This window comes from Echeneis naucrates, chromosome 9, assembly GCF_900963305.1.
Source record: "Echeneis naucrates chromosome 9, fEcheNa1.1, whole genome shotgun sequence".
NCBI classification, from domain to species: Eukaryota; Metazoa; Chordata; class Actinopteri; order Carangiformes; family Echeneidae; genus Echeneis; species Echeneis naucrates.
In genome coordinates this window covers 13,303,141-13,323,972 of record NC_042519.1, presented here as the reverse complement: position 1 = coordinate 13,323,972, position 20,832 = coordinate 13,303,141, and the positions used below count along the sequence as shown (strand labels likewise).

Below are 20,832 nucleotides of genomic sequence, written 5' to 3'. Positions count from 1 at the left end.
CATGCACCACACTGACATTAGAGACTGCACATGAGGACGTTAAGATGATGAGACAAGTTTTACTATATCATACTTACTTTTAATAGTATTTCCAATTTAATTTCCAAATTCATTTTACAAGCCAATTATACTTGTTATTCTCCTCCATTAATTTGTCAGATATAGTTACTGGTTACATTCCATACACAGGCATTGCTGATGAGACCAAATAATGCACTGAGACACATCAATCAGATATATTTGTACAAGCCCACATGTTCTTTTCCTACACAGGTAAGTTGGTTAGTACAATATTATCAGAAAAGTTTAGATATAAAAAACTGCAAGAATTTCATCTTGCATGCCTTGTAATTCACAAGAAGTACTTCCTGCCTCGTTTTCAGCCAATCACAACCTGACACAGTGACCTTCAACCAATGAAATTGAAATTGAAAAGATATTTGAAGTAGAGGGAATTTGAAGTTTTGGTTGGCTCCAATGGGAGTACACTTACTGCAGGATCTAAACATTGAAGTGTATTCATACTTTTCACAATTTTCATTCATTCTTTCATATTCCACTGCTTATCCATCCGGCCACGAAACCAGAGACAGACAACCACTCATACTTATGGGCAATTCAGAATCACCATTTAACCTAAATGTGCATGTCTTTGGATGGTGGTAGGAAACCAGAGCATCCAGAGAAAACACATGTAAGCATGCAGAGAACATGCAAATCTGCATAGAAACTGTGCCACCCCTGTTCACAATGTATCCATTTGAATTACTTCACTACGTCTCAGACTCTCCTGCTCTTCTTATTAGTTTTGACAGTTGTGAATGCGTCACTCTGGTCTGCTCTGTTTAGTTTAATGTATAAATCGACTGTGTTAAATGTCTGACTGCAGCTCTGACATGTGAAAGGCAGCAAAAAGCCTTTTTTGGGGTCAATTGTCCAGAAAATGTTCACCCATTGTAAGATTTCCTTCCTTTGGTCAGTCTTCACACTGATAAACATAAATGCACCACACACTATGCCACCTTTGACCTTTCTCTGTGCCACGATCCCATCATGATGATGTACAGCAAGCTCATCATCTCCATGGTAACATGAACTAGTTGCACAGAGCAACGCCACAGGGGAGTGAGTGCATGTGTGTGTTTGTGTACAGCTGTTTATGCGTCATTGTGTGTGTTTGTGATGAGGCTCTATCAGTGAAGGGGGAGGGAAGTGGAAACACACAAGCACAGACACACACACAGACTAATAGGCCTCTCCATCTGTCTATGTAAATCAATTCTGACCTTTGCTGAACTCTGGCTGTGCAGTTTGACAGTTAATCACTTGATAAGTGTGTTATGTTTGTGTGTGTGTGCGTGTGTGTCCATGTCTGTGTGCACAAGTGTTTTTATTCTCTGAGTGGGTTGTGCATGTATGTGTGTCTTTGTTGGAGTGTGTGCATGCGTGAGCTATTGTTTCTTGTTTAGTGTAATTGAGTGCAGAAAAACAGCAGGCCAGAAAACAATCAGGCATGATAGCAGTGTGTGTGTGTGTGTGTGTGTGTGTGTGTGTGTGTGTGTGTGTGTGTGTGTGTGTGTGTGTGTGTGTGTGACAGATATAGACAAAAAAAAGAGATTTTGTGCGGACGGCCTGTTGTCAGAGAGGATGCAGTTCCTGCTGATCATCACTGCTGAGATATTTGAGATGGAGGGTGCTTTCTGCAGACATGGCAGAGTTTGTTTCTCCATCGTTAACCACACCAACAAACCTTAAAGTAAAACTGCTTGAAGAGCAGACTGAACCATAAAGTGCACCAAGGTTAACATATACACAGCGTATACACATACAAAAGAAAACAAAAATTACCCGAGCCCTTCTGTCTGGATGTCTTCTTGTGGTTTGTATTTTATATGTATATTCTTGCACTCAATTAAAGAAATGTGTGAGCTGGGGTGATGTATTCATGTTTTTACTGTATATTTAGATGAGATAATTAAGCATTTTTTACTTATCTGATGAATGTTTGTCGAAGAATTTGAGCAATGAATAGAAAAGAATAAAGCTGTAATTGGCCCTGCGACAGACTGGTGACCCGTCCAGGGGGACCCTGCTCGCCCAGTGTGAGCTGGGATTGGCTCCAGCACCCCCGTGACCTGGAAACAGAAACAGTGGTACAAGATGAACGAATGAATGAAAAAGAATGCAAAAGCTACTGTGTCGCTCTTACTTATGCTCTCCTTCAGCAAAGTCGTAAACCAGATGGCAGCTGCTCAAAACCAAATCTAGGTTACATTTCTGTGTAACGTCAATATTAGCTGCTTTCACGTGTGACGAGGACGGTCAATATGTCAATACAGTTTCTGGACAAGATCTCTATATTGTTGTGTAGGAGCGTCATTATGTCAGTGGGTGGCTGGATTACACACACACACACACACAAATAGAAGAAATCATTGGACTGCCAGTACATTTGATGAATGTAAACGCGCACAATCTGGTTTTTACGGTGTCTCAGATAATCCACACGGAATGAGATTTTTAGAGGTTAAAAAATCCTTTTTAAATTCCAGTGGGGATTGTGTGCCTCAGAGAGAAATACTGATGTCTGCTCTCTGAAGAGGAACTCTGTTGACATTGTCGGCAGCTGTCAACTGAGTTTATTGAGAAGACCTCAACGAAACACTGTTTAGACGCTCTGAGGAATAAAGCCTGGAAACTGCCAGCATCAGCCCATCAAATGCATATCACGTCTGATTTACACAATACTGAGCAATACGCCTCTTTGGATGGTACTGCAGCCCAGCCCACTACAATACACACACCCACACACACACATACAAACATACACCATACACTGTTCTCAGATTAACCTAATGAAGCTAATCTGTCAGATTAACGCACATTATAAAACATCCCCTAATCCCTACTTGTCCTTCTACAGAGCTACTGAGCAGTTGCCGAGATGAAGAGAAGACAAACATCATTTTAGAGCAGTCATTTAAATGACACAACGTGTATAAATCATCACAATGATTCTGGTTAGAGAGCATGTGCACATGTTAATGCTGCTTGTTAGTGTCTCGGAGCTCTGATGTTTTACATTGAGCACTGAAACGTGGGTTTCCCTTGAAGCTACTGGATTTAAACGGCAGAAAGGTTTTTGCCTTGTATAGAAAACTTCAGATAAAATGACATTGCTTCTTCATTGTTTCTTTTGCGGGTTCAAACCTGCAAAGCTGTCTATTTATACATATTTTAGAATTTGTTACCTTCTATGCCACATCTATCTACCTATCTATCATATGCCAAGGTGCAACAGAACAGCTCTAAATTTCAAGCATCTAATACATAAATTATATTGAAATTCCAGGAGCGGGAGAGCTTTAATACCTGAGGGTGATAGAAGAAAGAGTTCATTATTGTTTATAATGCTACAGGACCCCATATTACAGGGACGGTACCAAAACAAGCCTGTCTCATAGGAGGCTGCTGCCCTCTGGCCTGCAGAAGTGGAATAGCACTCCTCCAGGTCCTGCATTGACTATCAGTTGAACTTTGATAAATTCGGGAAAACTGTTGCTTTTTCTTTTGATAAGAGATTTTTTTTTGCAGTAAGACTTTACTCAGATGACAAAAAAAAAAACAACAACCCCCAAATAAACAAACAAACAAACAAAAAGAAACTGCTGCCACAAATAAATTCTGAAAAAATTCCAGCGTATGATGTTGTGACACAAGTTGTATTTATTTTATATCATTTAAACCACAATATAACCCCCTCATCACCTCACCACCCAAATACACACAGTCATACACACACCATGTGCCACATTACCAGACACTGCTGAACGCTTTGTCTCTTTAATGACATTGTCAAAAGCTGACATGACAAACAATATGACAAATATTAAGCTGCTGCACCAGACTGTGTCTGTGTGTGTCTGTGTGTGTCTGACATAGAAGGTGGGTTTAGACAGACAGTCTGCTATTCCAGATGTCATCAGAGTGACCAGTGGTCCCATTTTCTGACCTTTGACCTTCCCAGATGGTGACACCCCACTTCATCATAGACCCCCTCCAACTGTGTGTGTGTGTGCAAAAGCAAAAAAGGAGAGAGCAAAAACTGAATGATGAGGTTTGAAGGATGAGTCACAAGGGTTTGAATGAATCATTTTTAATAAAAAATGTCAAATTAAAAAATTTCATTTCTCTGGAAAGGCTTGCAGCTTGAAATTCAGAATAAATGTCAAGTTAACCCTTATTTTGAAAATATTCTTACCTGCAACAATTTAAATACTTTAAGCATGGGCTATAATGTAAATGTAAATGTAAATATATTCAAGCTTCAGAATGTCTGCGTTTGTATAGACCTGATGCCAATTCACCGTCAAATTCATCATTACAGAAGTGAAACCCTTTTGCACTGAATGAGCTTCAGCCATGAGAGCTTGAATAACTTCACAGTAGATAAAACATGTCTGAACTGTTTTCCTCTGTGGGGCAGTTCCAGGTTTCATATAACACGCTTAACTGGCTTATTTGGCTTTTAGTTGGAATTGCTGATTTTTGTAATTCATAGCAATGTTATAATTTTGTGGTTTTCTCCCTTTTTCTGAAGCTGCAGATGTAAAATAGAAAAGAGAACCTGCTTTCTCTCCTCTACACTAATATATTCATTACTGTCATTAACCTTTCTGCTACACGCTCCCCTTATCTAATTATCCCCCTTCACACACAGACACACGCACACACACACACAGACACACGCACACACACACACACACACACACACACACACACACACACACACACACACACACACACACACACACACACACAGGATTCTCAGCTGCTACCCGCAACCCTCTAGCCCGACCCCACCTCCACTACCCCACATGTTGTTTGACAAATGAGTGGTCTCGCCTCATCAAACACATGACAATGTAAACAGATGGGAGGTGGAGATGGCAACGGTGCCAGCTCTACACATACACACACACACGCATGTTCGCACACACACTAATACTAATACTGTTAAAGAGATCATTTAAAATATTGCTCAATATTTGTTGACATTTAAAGATCTTGTTTGTCATTTTGACTTTACTATTTTCATTTTGTGTTGCTTGATAGTTGTCCTTATTGCTATTGCCATCATTGATTGTGACAAATGTTCAAACCAAATCTTTTTGAATAAATCTTTTAATAGATTTCACTTTTTATGTGGATGATGCCAATCTTGTAATATTGTGGCATTCATCCTGTGTTTATTGAGGAAAGGTCTTTTGATGCAGTTATTTTGATTAGTTACAAAGGCACAGACATTTACACAGTAATATGTTAAACCGGTGTGGAAAAATCAACTAAACGCACATTTACTGTAGATTTCCCGTGGACAGTCTTCCACCTCCTACTTCAGAGAGGTCTGGTACTTCATGTGAGACATACTGACTGACACCTTTATATACCGTTTAGCAGCTTGATAACAGGATAAACATGACGTTTTTATGAAGAAATAATAACTAGCCATGTCATTATCAGTATTGGGAATTTGGCAAACTGACATACACACATTTACATATAAATATTGACAAGTACTGTATGAAAGGGATAAAAATAAGGACTGTACTTTCTGAAACTCTTTAATGCCTCCCTAATTTTCACAACTCTAATTAGTTGATACATTAACAGCACTTATAGAAAGCATTTTCGCAAGTTAAAAAGGATCTGCTACAGGTTAAACTTATAAAAACATATAAAACAAGGTCACCATCATTGGGAAGTCAATGAAAATAAACGTAACACTGTCTGATGATAGAATAAGGATGATGGGTTGTTACATTTGCATAGTCTCCTACAATAACAGGGTGTAGTGGGCTGAGCATTTCTTATTTCCCCAACAATGTGCGTCACCATGTCCATAATCAAGGCTGCCCACTTGCAATTAAGACTGAGGCTCCCGCCAGTCTACCAAAATGCTGCTGTCACTTCAAACCATAGTCATTTCATAGGTGCCACAGTTACAAGTATAACAAGTATAACTTAATAAGAATCTGTTCTAATTTCTTATATTTCTCCACCAGAACAATGTACCCTTAGTTTGCATCACTTACTCTCACTTTCATATTTGACTTTCAGTTTTGATCCTGCTCACACGTTTTACTTCACAGTCTTTATCTTTTCATGACCATGCCAGTCTGGATGGACTGTACACATCACATTGAATTTGCTGAAGGAACTAAAGAACAAAAACGTGTGATAGCATGATAAAATGGTGACCCCACCTGTCACAAGAAAGTTTACACTGACTAAAGCATCAAATAATAAAATACAGAAGGGTGTAAAATTTCCAGCTGTTGGTGAAATGCAGGCCATTATGTTATGTTTAAAAAACCCTAAAAAAAAAAAAAAAAAAAGTCTAAATAAAATGGAAGTTATAGGTAATCTGTTGTGGTCTCACATTACTTGTTTGCTCATTTAATTCATACAGTACAGGCCAAAAGTTTGCACACACTTTCCTATTCATTTGAATGAGAAGGTGTGTCCAAACTTTTGGCCTGGACTGTATGTTAAATAGTTGTGGTTGTTTGTTCCTATCGCTGTAAGTCTGCAGACTTGTGTTTCCTCTGCGTTTTACCTACACTGAGTTCACATTAAATCAGACGTGCAGGGCCGGAGCTGGGGGGTTTGATCAGGTGCAGCAGGAGAAGTTTGGTTTCTTCCTGGGAGCATCCAAGCTGGGCAGGGACTGATAACGACTCTTTTCATCAAAGGTATCCTGTTGTCTTACTTGCCTGTGAAGACAAAATAAAAATGTTTGCCTGTCCTCATCGATAAGCGGCCTTTATTAGAGCTGCAGTGACAGCTTTCTGCTGGGCAGAGCTTCCAGTTTGCCTGTAAGCTCCTCCATAGACAAACCTCTTGCAGCATCCAGTGAATATCCACACGCACATTTTAAGACCAATTTGACCATGTTGTTAGTTTAAACGTGTACGGTTTGCTGTTACACACAAGGACATAGCAGAAGTCACAATAATATAAGTTAAGCGCTTTAACTTTGTGATGATTTGGCACCCTGTAAATAAAAATTGAGTTGACAATTACTGGCTTGTCTTGATGCTTAGACGAGTCTATAATGCAGTGTTCACGCATTTTAATGCATAAAACAAAAGATACATTTTAGTTTCAATTTCAGTTTAAATCTTTCAACTTTAGTTTTCCATTAAGTCATGTTACAATAAAACCCTTGAGGGCTGAATGAAAGTCGATAACCAGTTCATAAAATGATGAGCGGTACAGTGACACACAGTCACCTACACACCAATTTCTTGAGGATGCTTTGTATCATAGTGTGTATACACTCAATTTTCCATATCAAAAACTATATCCTAGACCAACATCTGCGAAGATTCAATCAGAGGCTTAAATCTGGCCAATGTCCCATGCCCTTTCCTATTTAATATTACATGTTTCCTGATGTTTGCCTAATAAGACCATCATTTCTCAGAGCTGGATTTAGACAGTTTGATTTCCCCCACATCATTTTCTGTATGACTTTGGTTACCCTAGCAACAGAGGACAGAGGATAAAATTGCCTTCGTTATTACCCATGTCCTGGTTTTGGGAAAGTACATGAAGCTAGAAAAAACAAGATGATTATTATTAGGAAGACCTCTTCATGCACACGCACACACACACACACACACACAAAACTTCAACGTGTGTTTATTCACTCAGCCAGTTGAAATAGAAATTGAAATCTCACCTGGCAAGATGCAGCACCGCTTCAAGGATGTTGGCACCGTCTTTTGCGCTAGTTTCACAGAACAGAGTGTTGTATGTCTGTTAAAAAAGACAGAAAATTACTTTCTTTGAGCACAAATGAAAGGCAACGACTAGCATTTGGATTCAATACTAGTAAGAGTGGACGTGTATCAAATGTTCTAAAAGTTAAGTTATGGGGTGGTAATTTGCATTTACCATGGCCAGTTTTTCTCCATAGCTTGTAGGAACAAAGTTAAGTCCATCTTTTCTAAGATCACACTTATTACCCACAAGCATGATGGGAATATCCTCATGGGACAAATCCTGCAAGATTTGAAAAAAAAAAAGAAAGAAAGAAAAACAAGAGGAAAATTGAAAAATGGAAATGAAAAATCAATTTCAGCTGAACTGAAGAAACTGCTGTATTTTTTAGGCGAGTGGTGATTATAGAATTCATCTGCTAAACACGACTACAGACAGAGTACATAACACAATATATCAGACAGCACATCCTGTAGTACATGCAGAAATTTTAAAATACCCACAAAACGACAGCAGAGTAAAATGTGTACATGATGAACACTTACACATCGGCTGCATGTAAAAAGAGAGAAACAATTAAGTTGACTGGTAATTAATAATCGCAAGTTGAGCACTTTGATCTTTGGTGTCTAAAAATGCAAACATTTCCGAAAGTGCCTGTCTGGGATGTTTTTGTTGTGCATTACCTCAATCATGTCCATCCACTCTCTAACACTGAGGAAGCTCTTTTCACAAGTGACATCATAGAGCAGCAACACACCGTCGGCCCGGCGGAAATAGGACTTTGCAATGCTGCGAAATCTAAGATGTGGTAATCAAATTAATTGTTGCGAAAGGATAATTACAGTTACAATAAAAGATTGACTTTCTTCACATCATGAGTTTGATTTAACTCTCTTAAAATTCCAAGCCTTCCAAAGAAATCCATTAAAAGTTAATCTCATGCTTTTGTTTTGAAAAACACACACGCACACACACCTTTCCTGTCCTGCAGTGTCCCATAGTTGCAGTAAAATGGGCTCTCCATCTACTATTACTGTCTTCATCTGGAAGTCCACCCCTGAACACACAAATGTCAAATGGTCAGAAAACTGGGCTTAATTTTAGATCAACTCAAGATTCACAAAAAGCTGGCTGCAATTCAGGCACCTCACCAAGAGTAGTGCTGGAGTTGAGCTTGAATTCATTCTTGCAGAAACGCAGTAGGAAACTGGACTTTCCCACCGCAGCATCTCCAGCCAACACGATCCTGAAGGCCTTCTCTGACGTCATGTAGCCCAGTTCAACGCCATCGTTGTTCTCCTTTTGGATAAGGGTCAGACAGGCGGCGTGAAGATAAGGGAGAGTGAGGCACTTACATAGCACTGATAAAATAGATGACTGCGTTTCTATTCTGCACGTTTAGTTGAAGTTCAATTTACTCAGTCCTTGACATTGACCGCTTTTCAATTGCTTCCTCTCTTTTTCTATCCTTCTTCCATCAACCCCTTTCAGAGATGATAAAGTAATTATTACTCACTGCAGGTAGGGAATGGGAAAAAAATTAATAAAACAAGCTCTTAAGTTTGTGCTGCAGCAGCATCAAGGGTTTAATGTAATGCACAAAATTAGCTGAGAGCAAAAGTCGTGGAGAAGTTGCTGATTGAAATACATAAAAAAAAAAAAAGTTTTCTAAAAAAAAAAAAAAAACTACAACTGACAATTCAGTATATGTTTTTTTAGACATGAGATTGACAACAGCTGAGGAAGTCCACAAAACATTTAGGAATCATATCTGTGAATGCCAAATCTGACCATTCACTCTCAAAACATTTTGCACTGAAGCAACATGTTGGAAACAGCAGATGGGAATTATTTCTCAACAATTTATGACAAATCTTCCTAATAGAGAGTGAGGACACTAACCTTCTTACTTTCTTTTTTCTCTCTCACCTTAATATTGATGGCACTAAGGGCTTTCCGTTTTGTTGGTGCAGGTTCTGGGGCGGGGACAATGATGGATTTAGGCGGCTTCCAGTCCAAAATGGAGCTGCTGTCCGACCCAAACGCTGACTCACCATCTTGTGTCTCAGCTGGCTATGATATAGGCAAATATTAAAACTGACTCAAAAACAGAATCCATTTTATGGCTCAGATTTCTTCACGACATAGCAGCTGTAGACTTGTTGAAAGCTAGAAACGAGAGCCCTGCTTCACCAATGAAGTTACTATCTGAGGACGATAAACTCTTTTGACCCTGTAAAAGTCTGTGCAGCTGTTTGAAATATTCTCTCTATACTTGTTAACTCCTCCAGTAGAAGGCGCTATGTTGGTTTAGAAAACACGAGTTCTATACAGGCAGTTATAGTCCCCAGAGTATAAAACGCATATGATCATCTGACTTCTCCTCTAGTACCACCTTCATGTTGATGTTTCTGGGCTTAAGTCTGCATTTGCCCTCAGAGGAGCAGGAATATCTGGTATAGCAGAAATCAGATGTTGTTGATTTTTTCATTTATCATTGTATCATATTTTTATTTTTGCTTGGTTTATGCCTGCAAGGCCAGTGGCTTCCCCTCTTAGTTGGTAAATATTTGGATTATTCAAAGGGAAACTAAGGCATTTCTATTGTCTCACTTATACTGTCTTACCTCTGTGTCAGAATTTTCTCCCATCATGCTATCATCGTTGTCATCCTCTCCCTTTTTCCTCTCTCTCTCCTCCTCCTCATATTCTTGACCTTTGACCTCCTGCTCGGAGTCATAGCCTCCGTGTGACCCTCTGAGCGTTGACAGGCCACTGTCCATGTAGATCTCGGGCAGGCTGTCCTCCTCATACTCACTGCTGTGTCTGCGCCTCATGCCCGGGTCACACATGGCTAAAGCCAGCGTGTCACAGCTGGGCCGTTTGCTGTACAGAGGACAGTCGTCCATACGCTGGCAGAACCTGGGGTAAAAGTCAGAGGTCAGTGGGATATAGCATGAAGATAGTCAATTTGTTTAGTAAAACCCCAAACAGATACTTGTGTGATTCTTTTCTTAAATTTTAATTTATCATCCCACACTAATTCACTCACTTTAAAGGAAAGCACTCTAAAGATGCCAAAACGTAAAATGCAGAAGTGTGTAATAAGTGGGCGACTGGATATCCTGTTTAACTGCATGAAGACATGAGTCATACGGCGCAGCTTTTGAGCTCATCATTTTGAACAGCACCTTGAATAAATATCTCACAGCATATTTAACATTTACTTTACTGGTGTGTAAATAGTCACATGGTCTGAGGAAGAAAAAAAAAAACCCACAAAAAAAACAACAACCTCCAATTCAAAAGAAGAGCATCTTGATTCAATGCTGTTGCTGAAAAGGTGCAAGTGGCTCAACCTGAAGAACAAGTTGGGCAAACAGCGGCTAAATAAATGATCCTAATCTATTACTTTGAATGTCTGGTCTTCATACAGCTGATGATAATACTAAGGAACCATTCAACTGAGGAATAATAATTTTTCATAGTGTATTGGTAATGCTATAAATAGAACAGTTTAACTCTCAACCCCCTCCATAGTTTGTAGGTCCTACCTGGCCATTAATGTGTATGAAGATGTGTGACTGATGCTTTTACTTCTGCCTCTCTTCTTTGTGTCTTCAAGGTTACCAGACTGAAATACCCAAACAGTAAGAATTAGTTTTCCATTGTAAGGTGCCTTAAACTAACACAGTCTCTACAAGTTCTTGCCTAATGTCGTCTCACAACACACAGTTTTTGGTCAGCACGTTTTTGTTTGAATGCCTCGCGATTAACGTTTGCTGATTGAAACAAATCCTTTTTTATGTTTAAAAAATCTGAAAGGGTGTAAGCATCAGTCAACCCAACCTAAATGATAAAATAACTTAGTCCTCCGGTAAACTTTTGAAGGTTGATCACTTATTTATTTATTTATTAAGTTTGGCGCTTTACTCTTGTGATCCTCTCCAGAGCTGCCCTCAGGTTATCGTTGGTGTCATGAAGCTTCCTGTTGGCTGCCCTATCAACACACAAAGAAAAAAATACCAGATCATTGCTGTTTATCTGAGAGTTTCTATTTATTTCTAAATAATTATGTGATCTCTGAGTGCGGGTAGCGCTATTTCCCGCTTCAACATTAGCTGGTGTTTATGTTACTTTCTAACTTACTGCAACATCTCGATCTGACTCTCCAGGACGTCTCGCTCGTCAGAGAAATGCTTCATTAGCTCCTCATCTCTAAAACAAGTTCACAAACACACTTATTGAAATTGAATATTAACACGGACTAGACAGTAGACAGGTAAGAATTCAGAAATTAAGACATATCATACATCATCAAATGATTATTTTTATGCTATTATCTACAGAAAACTAAGTTCACAGTACAAAACCCAGTAATTTATACAAGTCAGAATCACCAGAAAATGTCAACATGATGACACACTCATTGAGGGAAGAGTGTTATCTCACTAGTTACTTCAGTTGCTAGGAAACTCCAGGATATCCTGTTTCAGCCATAACACAATCAAACGTTTCCCCTGGAGACGAGGGACATGCCTGAGGGAGACGTTTCCTCTCAGGCATGTCTCTGTAAATCTTCTGCAGAAAACCTGTAGTCGTTTGTTGTGGGCCCAGCTTCAGATACTTGATTATTTTAGAACAAATGTGTTTTAATTTGAAATAAGTTTAACATTTTGTACGTATGATTAAGTACGGTGTATATATATAAATGGAAAACAAAGTTCAGTAAATAAGGTTAAAGGGTGGAGAAAACCACCCTTTATTCTACATTCGGACTTAGACAGTGTTGTGTGTGTGTCTATGTGTAAGGAGGGGAAAGACAATGACAGCCATGGAAAAATCTGACTGATACAATATGAAGCTGATTCTTGGTAAAAAATAAATAAATAAATAAATAAAAATAAAAATAAAAATATTGGCCTTAAATTTTGTAAAAAAAAACAAAAAACAAAAAAGCAACATAAAAGTCAAAAAAGGCTGAAGCTAGCTCAGTTGCACACGCAACATAATAAATCTGATCAAAAACTGTCAAACTCAACTGGCAACGGATCTAAACAAAGTAAACACACCCTTCAGCACACAGCAGAAAGTTAAAATCATTTCACCGTTCAGAGTTTATGCTTTGATCGGTTAACTCTGTCTTCAGTGAGTCCATTTCACTATGTAGACAAGCAACTTTGGTCTGAGATCTCAACAGCTCCTGTTTTAACTGCTGGTTGTCCTGAGGAGAGAAAATCAAAAGAAAAGATTGGGGGAGAGAATGAGAGTTGTGCGTGAAGCTCCAAGTGGAGAGACATCAGAAAAAATCATCTCAGACGCCTCAAGCAAAACAGTTTTTCCAGCAACATGCAGATTGAGCCTCACCAGCGTCAGCTCATTGATCTTCCTCTTCAACGCCGGGCTCTCGTCTTTCACAGTGATGGTCTTGTACTTTTCTTCTATCTAGTGGACAAGTTTACATATTTCCAGGTCATTTGACTGCACTTACATGGATGCATCAAAAAGAAGTATGAACTTGCCTATGAGCATTCAGAATATACGCAGCTTCACAAGTTTTATGCATTTTCAGTAGTTTCGTAGAGTTGAAAGTGAAGGAATATCCGCTCATATGTTCAGTGGCGCCGACTTTTCGCTGAGCTGAAGGCTCTTGCTCATTCCAGATCGTTCGAGTAAGAATCTGTCTTTTCTTACTTTAGCTACAACAGAATAATGCTTCTCCAAACACAACAGAGAAACTGTTGAAGGTGTTTCCACTCTTTCACTGCAGCCCTCTCCCTCCTCTCTGTGCTTCTGTGGCTTCACTTGATGGAAACAACCGAGGACTTGTGTTTTCATTAGCTGAAGGGAATAAATGATCGCTGATTGAACTTCTTCTGAGATCAACGTTAATCATAATGGATTCAATTTTAATGTGTTTAACAGAACGGTGTTTTAACTTAAAGGACCCTTTCGTATAGAGGTGGGATAAATGATGGCTTTTCTCCTGCAGTAGTCTCCCATGAAATCCAGTGCAACAGTGCATCACTGTATCTTCAGAGTTGTTTATTCTTCGACATGACAAGTTTTTTTCAATAGTTATAAAATTAAAAAAATGAATAAGTTAGAAAATAAATGGTTTTAATATCAATAAAAATTACAACCGCACACATTTGCTCTCTCGTTGTGCTGTTGTAATGTTGATTCAGTTAAGACAAACCTAGCATCTACATATATGAAATGTAACTGCAGCAGTCAGCTGATAATAGCTTCTCCTGTGATTTGAGAATAATCAAAGAGATGAAAAATTTACCATCTGCATCTTCTGAATCTTACATTGGAGCTCGCACACTTCAATTTCATAACTTCTTCGTAACTCGCTCAGTGCAGCCTCAGTTCTCTTCTTCTCCTACACAAACCCGCATAAAAACACAAAAAGCATTAATCCCAAAGTTGCAATAAAGAAAACTTTGTGATATATATAATGAAAGTTTGTATGTGTGTGTGAGCTGTCCCTACAGGGCTGTGACAATCTGTGCTACTTTAGGGGAGGATTTGAAACATGGACTAAGGGAATCTATAAGTGTACCAGCAGCTTATAAAAATAAACTTTTCCCTCGTCTGTGTGTACATTACAGCGTGGGAGAATACAGGTGAGTGCCGTCTAATTTCTTGTGCTTTACTTAGACAAAATAAACAGCAGCTCCTGAGTCAGCGGAGGACACTTACATAACTTAATATAGGCAGGCAGGCGCCGCGATAACATGGAGATAAGACTGTTTCTGGTCCTCACACCATTTTTAGGTTTTAAAAAGCTGTCAAGAAACATTAGGACCAACGCCGTAATGAAACGAATATGAGCTAATCAAATACATGACAACAGCAAATCATGGGCTGATGCAGTAAACAGTCTGTGTGGTTGTTCTGACTGTTCATCTCATGTCATGGAAAGCCAAATATTACTATCAAACTTTATCATTACACACACCGCTCTGTTTAATTTCTTGTACTTGGATACCTGGAAGTAAAGAAAAAAAATGCTTAACAGCTGGAAAAGTTTAAAAACAAAGGCTGCCATGGCAACAAAACTAATGCCCACAATCCTTAAAGGTCACGGGGGCTGGAGCGCCCAGCTGGCATGGGATGACGGGGCACCAGTCTGTCTCAGAGTTGACACACACAGACAAACATCCATTCACGTGTCTATCCACACCAACTGGCAATTTAGGCTCACCAACTCACCTTCACCCGTTTGGACTGAGAGGGAGATGGAGCACGTCAGAGTATTAAAATGTTGGCCATACTGCTCCCAATGCCAGCACCACATAAACGTACGCACATTTAACTTTTCATCGTTTTGTGTATTGTCTTGATGGTTATCCACTGTTCATGTCTGTGTCTGATGATATTAATGAAGGCTGAATTCAGGTCATTTCAGATGATAAAACAACAGCATCAGCTCCAGCACCTCTGGACACACCTGCTGATCCGCAGGCGTGTCTGAGTATGAATCTGTAATCTGATATTCAACCATATATCTTTGTTTGACATGAGGGAAGAGCCGAACAAACGCACCCTGCTTATTGCTTTACCTACGCAAACTGCAGACACACGAGCATGTGAATTTTCAGGGGGTCTTAAGTGTATGACTTAGTCCTACCTGCTCCCGTGTTTTTCTCTCTGTAGCGTGTATTCGTTGGTCCATCTCCTCTTCCATCTCACTGAGTTGCATTGTTGCCTGGTCCTGCACTCTGCAAGACAACAAAAGCACATTGCCACTGCACTCATGAAACTTTTATTTTTTACTTGATTACTAGTTTCTCCTCTGCATGGTCTGTCACTGGGCGGTAGGGGGATAAAACATACAACACCTAAAGGTTTCCACAAATGTGGCATTCATTGTCATCAAAGGACACAAGGTGCAGGTTTGTGTGTGTATTTGTGCGGTTTCCTACCGTTTGATGGCCAGAGCTAGGTTCTCCATCTCTGAGTTTTGCTGTTTGATCTCTTTAGTGAAGTTCATGATGATTTTTTCATACTGGGGAATCAGTCTGGGCTCAGTCAGGCTGATGTTCTGGTATAATGTTGCCGCTTGTTCATGTCTGTAAGGAAATCAGGACAACATTTCAGAAGTACAGAAGAACTGTTTAACCTGAGGATCTAAAATTAAAAGCACTGAACAGACGTCAGTTCTGTGGGAGCTTTTTCCATTGGTGCATTCAATTTTCATTGTAAGTGCTTTATTCACATCGCCAAACAATTTGTATCACAGTAACACTAAAAGATACCTTTTGGTGGCCACCCACAAATTATTTTTGCTGTTCTCTCTGGCTGTAATTGTAGGGAAGAAGAAAACTGCATCGTCACAAGCCTTACGTCCACAGGCCGAGCCTTCGGGTGCTGTTTTGTAATTCAGATAAATGCACTGAATTTTGGTAACTATCCTGAAGCTTTCATTTAATTTTCCAAATTCGATTTGAAACAGGTAAATTATTTCTTTCAATTTCGTTTGTCTTTGACACATCATTTTTTCTCTAATCACAATACTTATCTAATGTAGATGTATCGGTGTGAAATTTAAGCTCAGTACAGCTCAGACAGCAAACTCAGACTTTTTCTAGTGAACGTCTGTCTGAGGTCATTACAGTGATTGAATGGGTAAAAGTGGGTCATCTAAGTGTGAGTGTTTGTTTTCTGACAGGCCGGACAGGCTTTAATCCTGAGCATATAGACTCTGCTGCTGCTCTGTCAATAACTCACAGTAAGCATCATAAACTGTGTCATACGGACGGCTCTTAACAGAAACACACACAGGTAATCCAGCACCTGTGAAAAATAAACAGAGGCTTTTTATCCAGAAGTGTATCACAGTAAAGATGCTGAAAACGCCGGCTTCTGTACTTTAAATGTACCTCAAATAAGGTATTGTTGTTTCCAGCTTTGGTTGTCATTTTAGCCCCTTTGCCACCCTTGTATTTCTGTTTACTAGATGGATTTATTACACACTACTTCCTGTATTCAAGCTTAAACTGATTCGTGAGATATCATTGGCTGTTTGACGATGGACAGTGCACTCATCAACAAACCCAATGAGGAGAGTGTCAAGAATGTGTTTGGTTTTTTTTTTTTGCAGTGTTTCACAGCACTGCTGCATTCATTATAAATTTAGCTCCTGTCTCAGCGAGCTGAGAAACTGAATATAATAAAACCAAATGTCCGACTCATTACATCGTCCTTCAGCATTAAAAAATTATAAATGAGTTGATTCATTGGCTTCCCCAAACTAACACAAAATATCCTTTCTTCCCCTGAAAAAAGACACTTCTCTAATGTGAATTATGAGTTGTGCCATCTGTCAGCTGACTGACGTTACACTGACCGTGGCTATTTGAGGATAAGAGAGAGCATTTAGCAGATGGCACCACTGTGACAATCAATGTACGATACCACAGCACATCAGAGCGAGGATAGGTCCCATGCCAGGCCTTGGGCCACACACACACACACACATACACACAAACTATAGATACTTTTAATTAAGTATGATCTTAATAAAATATGTAACATGTTATGTTTGGAAGCTGGTGATGTACTACTCTTAATACTTAGGGAAGTGAGCACTGAGTGACTGAGACATCATTGTGAAAATGTGTCCCCACTCTGTCAAAAGAAGCTGTACTTGTGAATAACTATCCAACTTGACTCAACAACTGACACAGATCACTAATACTGTTTAGGTACAAGTAGATTATAACTATTCAAAATAAAATCCCACCTGCTTTCAGGTGTGGATAGATTTGACCCTATAGGCTACCTCCATACAGTTTGAAAAAGTTAAACCAATAGATAGACATACAAAATCATAACATCAAATATTCTGGTTAGTGTCTGTTATAAGCGTGACTCTAAAAACCATCATTACCAGAGACAAGAGGATCTTGGTATTTTCCAGGTTTTGATTTTCCTTATCATAAAAAAGAATCACCTCTTTAAGTATTTCAAATCTCTTAGATCAACAACTTCACATCTTTACTATGTTCTTGATTAAAAGTTTGGAAATTTGTGGAAAGTGTCCAGCACAGTTTCCCAAAAACGTCTTGTTCTAAGCCAAAGGAGCCCAATATGACATGCATTTGACTTATTAGCCAAATAAATGTATCATAGCAAACAGAGAGAGCAGGAAAACCATCCAGTTAAGAAGACACAACACAGACTCATGTTTACTGGCAGTCTCACTTTGTCATTTAGTGAGTTGGAAACGTGAGACATTTGTGCCATTCACCCTCACACTGTGGAAACATGATCTTTTTACCATTCTTCATTATTCAAGGCATCAAGACAGAAACCTGCTTCACACCACAATTTTCTCAAAGTTTACTGTTGTGGAGAATTTCTCCTCCACCTTCGAGCCCTTTGGTAACAGCTGACCTTATATACTGTCAGTTTCCCTGCAGAGATCGTTAACATCGCTATCGCCTTTACGCACAGTGCGCTCACTGTTGGCCTCATCCATATCACCGGAGGATTTCCATAAACCTCCCCGGGCCTCACCTGGGGATGAACCTGGCCTGGTCGCCCATCCTCCCCTCGAAGTCCTCCCAGGCGATGGACACGTCTCCCCCCTCCAGCTCCATGTCCTCTCCGTAGCGGTCGTGGAAGCCGCTGATGAACTCCAGCAGGGTGACGGTCCCGTCCTTATCCACGTCCAGCCGGTCGAAGATCCGGTCCGCCTCCGCCGCCGGCACCTGCAGCTCGGCGCAGATGGTCAGGAACTCGGTCCTCTCGATCCGGCCGGAGTTGTCCACGTCGTAGGCCTTAAAGAGCGCCCGCAGCCGGTCCCGCTCCTCCTCACTCATGCCTCTGATGGACGGATGTAGTTGACTAAAAAAAAAAAAAAAAAGAGAGACTTTCTTTAAAGTCAAGTGATCTCACACAGGACAGAAAGAGCCAGAAAGTTTCACTCTCTCCCAGCTTCCAGACACGCATGCAAACATCTTGACCTGCTGCTGGAGTTTATTTTAAAATGAGATTTAAACCTTCCATCGCTTCCCGGTTTGTGGCAGGAGAGGAACAAACAGCTGCTGCGTGTGGCTCACCTGTGTGTGTCTGTGTGTGTCTGTGTGTGTGTGTTCACCCCTCTCACCACAGAGGGCTGGGCTTCGGCCCAAACGAAAGTGCTTTCATTGTTGCAGAGTCTGTGATGGACTGAATGGACTTTATGAATCAGAGATCATCGACCTGTGCAGTTTGTACAAACTGAAGCACAATGTAGCTCTGTTCGGTGAGCTGCAGTTCTCCCCCTAGAAATCAGTACAATGACATTAGAAAGTGGCTTAGCATATTTACTACCCATCATATCACGTGAAACCTAAACAAGTCCCATGTTTGTTGTGTCTACATAAAAGAAAGATCACGAACTTGTTATTTCTGATTTTTATCCCTCTTACAGGACTTTCTATTGAGTCTTTGTTTTCAGCAGATATTCAGACCAGTGACAGTGACAGCTTCAGTTTATCCAATCAGAAACAAACAAGTCATGGAACTTTTGTATTTTTTGGATACTGTCCTTAGATCAAATCTCTTGGAACCCAAAAGTATTTTCAGAATCACGGCTCTCTCGGCTATAAAGAGGTGTATAACTGGTTGTCATCAGGTGAAAAGAGGACTGGTCAGTCTGTGCCCGCTGTACGACCAGCCCTCTTTTCACCTTGTATATTTGAAATCTACATTCATCTTTCACCTGGATTTGACCTCCTTGGTGTTTGTTGACAAGTCTTCCTCGGTCGAGGACTCACAGTCATCTTCTTCTTCTTGGTGTCGTTGTCTGATGAACTCCTCCAGCGATACTCTGTGGTCCTTGTCTATATCCAGGCAGTTGAATATCCTTTCTGCTTCTTGGGCTGGGATATGAAGGTCCTGGCAAATAGTTGTGAATTCATGTTTTTCAATACTCCCTGAATTATCAACATCGTAGGCATGAAAGAGGTCGCTCAGGCGCTTTTGTTCTTCCTTACTCATACCCTTTGCTGAACCCATAGTTTGGTTTTTAACGTAGAAGTTAACGACTGCTTGAATCAAGTGTTATAGCCAATGTTAGATTGCTAGATGTAACATTTCATTCAGCTTTGTTCAGCGTTAGAGAGGATTACAGGCCAGCAATGAAACATTTAGCTCCATGTCTGAAAAAAATCGCTGGAAAAGACTTCACCTCCAGGAATGGCCTCACTGCCTCTGGTACCTTACTTTAATACACCCTCCCTCCTCCCCTCACATTCTTTATTTCCCCCAATGATGGCGTTGAAAATGCTGTTAGAGGCATGACTTGGAGTTCGGTGGATGAACCCGTTCTCTTTCCCAGAGGGGTGGAAATAACTGCGGTAACGTAGCCTTTGGGTCGGGGAGAGAGAGTCCAGTCAGACACATGCAGCTACACTGCAAGGAGTTTTATTATGTCTCAACATCAGTAATAATCCTCCATGACACCAAGCAGACCTCACTGATTCGCATTACTCATTAGTGTAATACCTGGAATAGGTGTTCAAAGTAAAGTAAAAAGTAAAAGGGTTATGATGATTATTTGCATTTTACTTTGGTTAAATGTTGCTCATTGGTGTGTTGTGCATATCTGTCCTGCTGTGTGTGGATGTAGGGTGAGTGAGGGTTAGGGTTTTGTGTAAGTCAGGGCGGAGGGTAAACTTTGACACAGGTGTTGACCTTTCTGATCTCTCTATCAGTAGGGAGATGGGCACAGCCATATAAATGGAGCACCTGCAACCTGAAGAGAGACGGAAACACGGAGACAAATGCTTACAGTGATTTTCAGGATTTCTAGCTATAGAACAAAGCGATCACACATTTATTACACACATAGATGCTACGCTACTTTCCTAGAGAGATCAGCTCTCATTATTTTTATATAATATATCTCTTTCATGAGAAATCCAACATCACAAGTTTTACCTTATCTTCATTTTATCATCACTGAAATTTATTTTACGTGTTCAGTCATTGCACTATTTTAGTTTTCTGTCAGTTTTGTTCTGAGCAAGTTGGAATGTGTTT

The 20,832-nt window shown here is 40.0% G+C and overlaps 1 protein-coding gene across 2 annotated transcripts; it reads right to left on the bottom strand.

The window, feature by feature from the left end:
* Positions 1–6,385: 6,385 nt before the first annotated feature.
* Positions 6,386–18,852, bottom strand: rasef (RAS and EF-hand domain containing). Of its 2 annotated transcripts, none has more exons than XM_029511610.1 (18): positions 18,771–18,852; positions 18,322–18,651; positions 15,726–15,872; positions 15,431–15,521; positions 14,084–14,179; positions 13,159–13,236; positions 12,900–13,015; positions 11,941–12,009; positions 11,725–11,791; positions 11,346–11,425; positions 10,419–10,713; positions 9,721–9,864; positions 8,943–9,090; positions 8,767–8,848; positions 8,475–8,589; positions 7,963–8,070; positions 7,748–7,824; positions 6,386–6,776 (listed from the first exon to the last, which is right to left on the bottom strand). In XM_029511610.1, the coding sequence occupies exons 2-18, from the start codon at positions 18,624–18,626 to the stop codon at positions 6,674–6,676; spliced, it is 2,121 nt and encodes a 706-aa protein (XP_029367470.1). In that variant the 5' UTR covers positions 18,627–18,651; positions 18,771–18,852; the 3' UTR covers positions 6,386–6,673. The 2 variants fall into 2 exon arrangements, with proteins under 2 accessions (XP_029367470.1, XP_029367471.1); XM_029511611.1 differs by having other exon boundaries at positions 18,807–18,849.
* Positions 18,853–20,832: the final 1,980 nt, after the last annotated feature.